The sequence below is a fragment of the Lolium rigidum genome, chromosome 1, assembly GCF_022539505.1.
Source record: "Lolium rigidum isolate FL_2022 chromosome 1, APGP_CSIRO_Lrig_0.1, whole genome shotgun sequence".
In the NCBI taxonomy this organism is placed as follows: Eukaryota; Viridiplantae; Streptophyta; class Magnoliopsida; order Poales; family Poaceae; genus Lolium; species Lolium rigidum.
This window is the reverse complement of record NC_061508.1, coordinates 199,680,212-199,690,164: the sequence shown is the minus strand read 5'-3', so window position 1 is coordinate 199,690,164 and position 9,953 is coordinate 199,680,212. Positions and strand designations below refer to the sequence as shown.

Below are 9,953 nucleotides of genomic sequence, written 5' to 3'. Positions count from 1 at the left end.
CAGGATTTATGCTTGTTTAAATCTTGGTCAAACATAGGATTTAACCAAGATTCAAATGGGCATAAACATTCAGAAAAAATAAAAAATAAAAAACCAACGCACATATAGTCTTCTTATGTCATATAGTAAGCATTCAAGTTGATAAACAAGCATGTCTAGACATATTCAAACCCAACAAATCATGTATCTACCCCCTAAAACCCTAAACTAGCTTTGTCTTATGAAGTCAAGCATGAAGAGAAATGGTTTTGGGTTTCAAACATGAAAATTTCAAGAACCCCCCCAAAGCTTCATTATAGAGTGACTAAGAAGGATCCAGGCTTACCTTTTCATTTTCATGTTTTAAACTTGTTTAAATCTTGGTCAAACCTAGGATTTGACCAAGACTCAAATGGGCATAAAAATTAAAAAAAATCATAAAAATGAAAAACCAAAGCACAAAACCTTCTTATGTCATATATAGTAAGCATTCAACTTGATGAGCATGGCCGGTTTAGACATATTCATAACATAAAAATCATGTATATATCTACCCCCTAACGCTTAACTCTGTCTTAATTATGAAGTCAAGCATGAAGAGAAGTGGTTTTTGGGTTTCAGACATGGAAATTTCAAAAACTTCCCAAAAGCTTAATTTTAGAGTGACTAAGAAGGATCCAAGCTTACCTTTTCAATTTCATGTTTTAAGCTTGTTTAAATATTGGTAAAACCTAGGGGATTTGACCAAGATTCAAATGGGTATAAAAATTCAGGAAAAAAAAATGAAAAACCAAAGCACATAGTCTTCTTACGTCATATATATATAGTAAGCATATTCAAGTAGATAAACAAGGTCTAGACATATTCAAAACAGACAAATCCTGTATCTACCCCTAACCCTAAACTGTGTCTTATGAAGTCAAGCATGAAGTGATAGTCCGTTTTGTGAAGACATTTTGTTTTTACTACCCTATCACAAGTTTCTTATTTTCCCTGTCAACTAGTACACCTATAAGCACTCGATGCGGAAGGGTTTCATTTTTGAGGTTTTCTTCATTTTCATTTATTTATTTCAAAACCAGGTAAAAATGGTCGACATGATTATCCATGCAAAGGGGTCGAATATTTCTAGGCAGCACATGTGTTTGCCCGTCCAATGAAACTCGGAGGAAGAGGGATCACACGGAAGGAGACGAAGGGAGAGAAGTGAGGGGGGCTCTCTTATTTACGGTGTCTGACCTTTTTCGGGTCATGTTGACTGTTGTTCAGGGTTTGTCAGTGCGCAGGAGGTGCGAGCGAGCGAGGCCGATAATGAGAGAGATGTTTTTTCTTTTTTTGAGAGAGAGAGGGACAAGTTTACAACAAGACACAGAATAAACAGGAAATTTCATCTAAATCCCTAACTTTTACATGGAAGACCCCACAGTGAAATCAAGAAATGCGATCGGGTCCTTAACAGCCACCGCCCAGATTGATCCTCGTCGCAGCCGGGACGAACCACTTAGCGCGACCAAATCGCCATGGCTACAGTGCGTGCACACCATGGCCTCCGAGCTGAGCTAGAATCGCCCTGCCAAAACCGGCAGCCAGCGGAGGTGGATAACTGGATAGAGAGAGGGAGAGAGAGAGAGAGAGAGAGAGAGAGAGAGAGAGGGGGAGTCTTGATGCGTCTTCTCTTGACAAAGAAGATGGGAGTTTGCCTACCTACCGCACATGACTTGTGCTCACTGAAGTGTGGGACCTCACGCATGGGAACCACACGTAAATGACAGACATGTTGGTGTAATAACTCGGGTGATCATTATACTGTATTAGTACAAAGTTTCCTATGTGGATTCAAGGGTAGGAAAGCCAAGTTAACTCATTTACATGACATTATTTTTTCCATGAAGCCAAGTTAACTCATCTATCAATTGGTACATTTTGGTTATATTCGAAATTTTACTTGAAACTTGTTGGTCATGCCATTTTACTACTCGCCTAACACTTTTTCCGCGCATGAAGGGAGGGGGTGGGCAGTATGCTACCCTGAATTTGTGTGACCCCCCAAAACTAGCAAATACGAGAGAGGCATCCAAAGAAACACACTCGTCCCCTACCCCCACCCCTCCCCACTAAATTTGAAATCAAGCCAAACAAAAAAGGCAATCGAAAAGCATGGATTGTTCATCTTTTTCTATATAGTTAGGTTTAGGGTTTAGGGTTTATAGAGATGCACATATTTTCATTTCATATTTGTGATGTACAATAATACATAGGTAAGATACCAAGCATGACCTTTGTTAGAATAACCTTTAACGTGTTCTCTCACCTTTAGATTCAAATGGGCATAAACATCGAGAAAAAATCAAAAAAAATGAAAAAACAAAGCACATAGTCTTCTTATGTCATATAGTAAGAATGGAAGTTAATAAACAAGGTCTAGACATATTCAAACCAGACAAATCATGTATCTACACCTAACCCTAAACTTTGTCTTATGAAGTCAAGCATGCATGAAGAGAAATGGTTTTGGGTTTCAAACATGGAAATTTCAAGAACCCCCAAAAGCTTCATTTTAGAGTGACTAAGAAGGATCCAGGCTTACCTTTTCATTTTCATGTTTTAAACTTGTCTAAATCCTGGTCAAAACTAGCTAGGATTTGACCAAGATTCAAATGGGCATAAACAAAAAAAAATAAAAGCACATAGCCTTTTTATGTCATATAATGAGCATTCAAGTTGATAAACATGGTCTAGACATATTAAAACTAGAAAATTCATGTATATATACCCTGGCCCTAACCCTAAACTCTGTCTTATGAAGTCAAGCATGAAGAGAAGTGGTTTTGGGTTTCAAACATGCAAATTTCAAAAACCTCCCAAAAGCTTCATTTAAGAGTGACTAAGAAGGATCCATGCTTACCTTTTCATTCTCATGTTTTGAACTTGTTTAAATCTTGGTCAAACCTAGCTAGTATTTGACCAAAATTCAAATGGGCATAAAATTCAAAAAAATTAGAAAAATGAAAAACCAAAGCACATAGCCTTCTTATGTCATATAGTAAGAATTCAAGTTGATAAATAAGGTCTAGACATATTCAAACTAGACAAATCATGTATCTACCGCTAACTCTAAACTCTGTCTTATGAAGTCAAGCATGAAGAGAAGTGGTTTTGGGTTTCAAACATGGAAATTTCAAAAACCTCTCAAAAACTTCATCTTAGTGTGACTAAGAAGGATCCATGCTTACCTTTTCATTTTCATGCTTTAAATTAACTAGTTTAAATCTTGGTCAAACCTAGGATTTGACCAAGATTCAAATGGGCATAAATATTCAGAAAAAACAAAAAAAATGAAAAACCAACGCACATATAGTCTTCTTATGTCATATAGTAAGCATTCAAGTTGATCAACAAGCAGCATGTCTAGACATATTCAAACCCGACAAATCATGTATCTATCCCTAACTCTAAACTCTGTCTTATGAAGTCAACCAAGAAGAGAAGTGGTTTTGGGTTTCAAACATCGAGATTTCAATACCCCCCCCCCCCCAAAGCTTCATTTTAGAATGACTAAGAAGGATCCAGACTTACCTTTTCATTTTCATGTTTTAAACTTGTTTAAATCTTGGTCAAACCTAGGATTTGACCAAGATTCAAATGGGCATAAACATTCAGAAAAAATCAAAAATAAAAAACCAAAGCACATAGCCTTCTTATATCATATCTAATATATAGTAAGCATTCAAGTTGATGAACAAGGTCTAGACATATTCAAAACAGAAAAAAGCATGTATCTACCCCCTAACCATTAACTATATCTTATGAAGTCAAGCATGAAGAGAAGTGATTTTGGGTTTCAAACATGAAAATTTCAAAAACTTCCCAAAAGCTTAATTTTAAAGTGATTAAGAAGGATCCAAACTTACCTTTTCGTTTTCATATTTTATACTTATTTAAATCCTGATCAAACCTAGTATTTGACTTAGATTTTCTTTCGATATTTATCAGATCGCTAACTATCAAATCTGTAACCTCGTGTTCGCAGTGAAAACCCATCCCATCTCCTCCACGACGAGACGACTTGTCCTCACCCACCATAGAGACCGGTACAGTTCCTCAATCTCCCTTCTCCCCTCTCCAATCTCCCATTGTTTGACCTACCCAAGCTCGGATCCCACCGAATGCGGCTCTAAAACCTCTCTCCTCTGCTCTACAACCGCCGTAGGCGTGCCGCACAGCCGCCGCCCCACCCCTCCGCGCGCGCGTCGCCGTTCCCGTTCCACCTCTGTCAGCACCGCGTCCCGCGTCCGCGATCTCGGAACATCGGTTTTTGAGGTATGAGCTTCTACTCGTCCAGTAATTGCTGAACCCCGAACTAAATCCACGAATTTTGGTTGGGAACCAGTTGCGGTACCTAGATCCGCACTCTCTTGGGGTCCAGAGGCGCTGGCGGAGATGGCGAGGGTAGAAACGGCGTGCGCTGTTCTTGCGGTGGCTCTGTTGGCGTGTCTGCTGGGGGCTGCAGCTGATGGCTCCGATCACAGGTACAAGGAGGGAGATCGTGTCCCGCTTTACGCCAACAAGGTCGGACCTTTCCACAATCCAAGGTATAGCAACAATTCTCTCGCCAAGCGATGCAAAGCTATTGCTGTTCATGTCTGGGTACACTGTCTGTCTAGAGATGCGGGAGTAAGGCCTTGGTTTGCTGTTGTGCCAGCAGCTACGGTCAAGTTATAGTAGGATTACTGCTCAATTAACGCTAAGAGCATTTCCAGTGCGCGGATTAGTAGATATGAGCAGGCAAGTATGCAATTGTGGGTTCGTCCATGCTAGGAGGTGAGCAAGAGTAGTTAGCGTCAGTTCTTATAATTGTAATTTCACCTCAAATTCTACGACTACATAGTATGGATATCCCAAGTCATAGGAGGAACGAGTTCTCTCCTCTCTGCGTGCAACAGTGCCTTGTGAACTTTGGCAATTTCACAGTTCAAGTATTACCTCAACCATCTCATGTTAGTAAATAGTAGCTTGTTAAGATTGGATTGCTTTTCTGTTAGGCCATGATCAGGATAATTGAGTTACTCTTTTTGTTTTGCAGTGAGACATACCGGTACTATGATCTACCCTTTTGTGCACCAGGTTTGTAATTGTTTTAATGCCACATGCCTTCTGCTGTTACTTGGCTTCTATAGCAGTCTCTTTGGTTGGTTATTGCCCAAGTCATTTTTCTTTGTTATTAACTGCTGTCTGGTCTGTAACAGATCACCCCAAGGACAAAAAGGAGGCTCTTGGGGAGGTTCTAAATGGTGATCGGTTGGTTGATGCACCATATGAGTTAAACTTCAACGAAGACAAGAACTCCAAGACTCTCTGCCAGAAAAAATTGTCTAAGGAGCAAGTCGCCAAGCTCCGGGATGCAGTTGCCAAGGATTACTACTTCCAGATGTACTATGATGATCTGCCATTATGGGGATTCCTTGGTAAACTGGAGAAGGACAAGGAGCAGGGGGGTGGAAAGTACCTTCTGTTTAAGCACATCCACTTTGACATCATGTACAACAATGACCGTGTCATAGAAATCAATGTCCAGACAGACCCGAATGTGGCTGTAGATATCACAGAGGACAAGGAAGTGCAGGTGGACTTCTCCTATTCAGTAACATGGAAAAAGACAGATATTCCTTTTGAGAAAAGAATGGAGAAGTACTCTAAGTCTTCCTCTATGCCACAGCATCTGGAGATCCATTGGTTTTCCATAATTAACTCATGTGTAACGGTACTTCTCTTGACTGGCTTTCTGGCAACAATCCTGATGCGTGTGCTCAAGAACGATTTCATCAAGTAAGATCTAAATCATTGCATCACATTCTCATCACATGGTTTGTAGCTTTACTAAATGCAGTCTTAATCCCCCTTTTTTGCTGAAGGTATTCTCATGAAGACGAGTCCCTTGAAGACCAAGAAGAGACTGGATGGAAATATATACACGGTGACGTCTTCCGTTTCCCGGAGCAAAAATCTCTGTTTGCTGCAATCATTGGATCTGGATCTCAGCTTCTTGCCCTGTAAGAACTTCCTCGATTCAGTTTATGTTATGATCCAAACTATGTTTTAATGATCCTAATAGCAACTTACAAATGCTTCTCTTTCGATAGTGCAATTTTCATCTTCCTCCTCGCAATTGTTGGGGTCTTCTACCCATACAACAGAGGAGCCCTTTTCACTGCCCTTGTTGTCATCTATGCTCTTACATCTGGTATTGCTGGATACACAGCAACTTCCTTCTATCTTCAGCTCGAGGGAACAAACTGGGTAAGGCATGCATTAGTGGTTGGTTTCTTCAATTCTTTGCTGCTTTATTTGACAACTTCTGCTGTAATGTTTTCAGGTGAGGAATCTGATATTGACTGGCTGCTTGTTCTGTGGACCTCTTTTCCTGACATTCTCCTTCCTTAACACTGTTGCTATAGCATATAGTGCTACAGCAGCTTTGCCTTTCGGTACTATCATTGTCATTATTCTCATCTGGGCACTTGTAACCTCTCCTCTCCTAGTGCTGGGTGGTATAGCTGGGAAAAATAGCAATACAGAATTCCAAGCTCCTTGCCGCACAACCAAGTATCCTAGGGAAATCCCTCAGCTACCCTGGTATCGAAGCACCATTCCCCAGATGGCAATGGCAGGGTTCCTCCCTTTCAGTGCTATCTACATCGAGCTATACTACATATTTGCCAGCATCTGGGGGCACAAGATATACACCATCTACAGCATCCTCTTCATTGTGTTCATTATCCTCATCATCGTCACAGCGTTTGTCACAGTGGCACTCACTTACTTCCAGCTTGCAGTTGAGGATCACAAGTGGTGGTGGAGGTCAGTGTTCAGGACATCGATTCATCTTGTTTGTTAATGTTTATTCTTCATGCTTACTTGGTTACTTATTTGTTGTGCTTGTACAAGAAAAATGAATCAAAACCAAAATAAAACCTGTAAGGAAACATGTAGCTCATCATTTACTAAGTAGATGGCATGCTAGATCAGTACTATGCTATATCCAACATAAGTAGTTTGATTGAAAGTTATCTGTTTCAGTTTGTACATAATGCATTACAGTGCAAGATAAACACTTGCTCTTCTAGGAAATTTGAACTTGAAGCTCCAGAATATGAGAGACACTTCAGGAGAAGCCTCATCATCTATATTCCGCATGTTATGTTTTTTGTTCATCCTGCTGCAGTTGAAGGTGGTAATATATCCTTTAAAGTAGTAGTATCCTAAAAGTTTTTTTTTTTTTTTTTTGCTTCTGTTTGCAGATCTGTCCTTTGTGGAGGCTCCACTGGTATTTTCATCTTCTTCTACTGCATCTACTACTACCATGCCCGGTCAGACATGTCAGGCTTCATGCAAACATCCTTCTTCTTCGGCTACATGACCTGTGTCTGCTACGGTTTCTTCCTCATGCTGGGAACTGTTGGTTTCCGTGCATCACTGGTATTTGTTCGACACATTTACCGTTCCATCAAGTGCGAGTAACCAAGACTGCAGTGGTGTGACGTCAGTCATGGATATCAGTAGGGAAGCTCAAGAGAAGCAAACCGGCAGATTGCTCTCGGGATATTGCTTCTGAATTTTGTGTCCAAGCAAGTTGCGTGTCCTGAACGTGTACCTCCTCACTCACAATATTATCTTGGAGTTCCACCAAGGAATGATGATATAGTGTGTAGAGGACTGATACTAGAGCCGGCACTATAGTGATACGTTTGTAGCTGTATCTTCTGTTGTTGAGTCTAATATGAGTATGACCCTTTCATTTGTTCCTGAATCCTGTGTTTGCTCAGTCGCTTGCTAGAAATGTGTCTTACCTGGTGGAGAAAATAGTACAATCGTTTGTGAAAACATACAAAAATACCTGAAAATTGTGCAAGAACAGTTTGGCACAGGTTTTGAATGCGGCGTTTTGGGTCCTGGGTGCGTGTGCTCCCTTTATTTGAAATGCATTCTAACATATTTGAAAATGTCAAAAAAATTGAAAACCAAATGTCTACTGTCTAGTGTATATGTCCACATCGTACATGCTCACAAGTTGTTTCAGCGAAATTCGCCTTTTTGCAGCCCATGTAAAAAAGAAAAAATCTGGTGCTAAAATAAGGGATTTTTCATGACATTTTTTAACAGTGCCATAAAAATGTCGGTTTTCAGGGAAACATTATGTGTGCACATAGAACATGGTTATATACATGCGAAAACCTTTTCCTAAATGTTTTAACATTTAGAAATTTAATTTTTTTGGATAAAGGAAGCATATGCACCATAGAAGAAAAGTGCATTTCCCACAGGTTTTCATTTATAAATTCTAGATGTAAAAAGACAAGAAAAAATCATAATTTAGCAAAAGTGATCATGTTTGTGTAAAGTTTAATGGCCTTGGATTGTGGGGATGTCGCACCAACGAAATGGTTTTTATTTCAAAGGCGAAGAAGGCTTGTAGCTATTCTTATCCTCTACCCAAAGTTAACAGAGAAGGAAGGAAAATGGGTTAAAGTAAACAGTTAGCCTTGAGAAGTAAATGGGCTCAAGTCCTCATATCTGGACAACCTTTCTCTTTCAATTCCCCTACCAGTCTTCCTCTTCAAATATAGTGGGCCACGTTTGTATAGATTCATGTGTATCTATATGATAAAACACGTCTATATGGGCATATATGTGGACAAATCTTCAACAAGTAACTTCGGATAAAGGTAGTAAAGTGAGGATGCTACTTGTTGGGATCGTTTTGTCTCTTCGAATATAACAAGAATTCAAATGACTACATTTTCTCAGGTGCCATGGGGTTGGTTAAAGTGGAATGTACCACTGCTTGGGAGTGGGGTTTGGACAACTGTTATGGTTGATGTGAATATCACCAATACAGCTCCAGAAACAATTATGAGTGGCAAGGAAAAGGTACTAATTTGCTTGTGTTAATTTGTTTGCTTGTGTTAATTTGTTACTTGTTTATTTTAACTGTTTATTTGTGTTAATTATTTTATTGTGTTAACTATTTGATTGCTCGAATTTTCGGAGCCTCATAAATGCAGTTAAAATGGAGTTCACAGATGCAGAAAACAAGTTCTGTGTTAGGCATTTGCATCAAAATTATCAGAAGGTTGGACACAAAGGAGAAGTGTTGAAGAATCACTTGTGGGCCATAGCAAGATCTACTACCATTGTCAAGTGGCAGAAAAATTTGAACAAACTCCAAGCTGACTGTCTGCTACTTATGCTCGGATAGAACTTCTAACCAACATATGGATCAAGACATTTTTCAGTGATTTTTGCAAATGTGACATGCTACTGAATGACCATTGTGAAGTGTTCAATAGGTACTTGTTCTTGTTGATCCATGTGTTCATTACTACCTTATGTTAATTCTCCGAATGCAAATTCTCAATGTCTATTCCTCTCTGTAATTGTAGCTATATATTAGAAGCTAGAGAAATGCCCATGCTTTCTATGCTTGAGAATGTGTTCTACGACTTGATGCACCGATCTGTCAGTAAGTAGAAAGAAGCTAAGACATGGTTAGAACTATTTTTCCAAATTTAAGGAAGAAACTAGACGAGCTAATTGGTGGAGCAAGAACCGCATAGTTATTTCTGATGGAGGAGGAGAATGCAAAGTTTCTTGCCATAGTTACTTCTCTGGCAGGAGAACCGCATCATGAATTCTTTGCTACTGCTAGTGCATTTCTATTTGGTGGCCATAGTTACTTATGTTGCACCAAAGAATTCATGATGGCTGGAGAACCGCATAGTGCATTTCTTGCTACTGCTAGGGATCCAATTTCACTGGCAGGGAGTAGAGTGACAAATATACACCAATAGGGGGGATTTCAGAGGAAGAGGCAGAGGAAGAAACACAGCCAGACAAATTGGAGCAAGAAGACCAGATGGTGTGGCAAATCTGCAAGCAAAAAAAGAATTGCACCATTTGTTGCAAGCACATCGGGT

At 39.7% G+C, this 9,953-nt stretch overlaps 1 protein-coding gene across 1 annotated transcript; it reads left to right on the top strand.

Annotated features, from left to right (window-relative positions):
* Positions 1-4,404: 4,404 nt before the first annotated feature.
* On the top strand, positions 4,405-7,786 carry LOC124687771 (transmembrane 9 superfamily member 2-like). The gene is made up of 7 exons (XM_047221523.1): positions 4,405-4,571; positions 5,063-5,103; positions 5,226-5,805; positions 5,892-6,029; positions 6,120-6,276; positions 6,353-6,837; positions 7,278-7,786. The coding sequence occupies exons 1-7, from the start codon at positions 4,420-4,422 to the stop codon at positions 7,495-7,497; spliced, it is 1,773 nt and encodes a 590-aa protein (XP_047077479.1). The 5' UTR covers positions 4,405-4,419; the 3' UTR covers positions 7,498-7,786.
* The last annotated feature ends 2,167 nt before the right edge of the window (positions 7,787-9,953 follow it).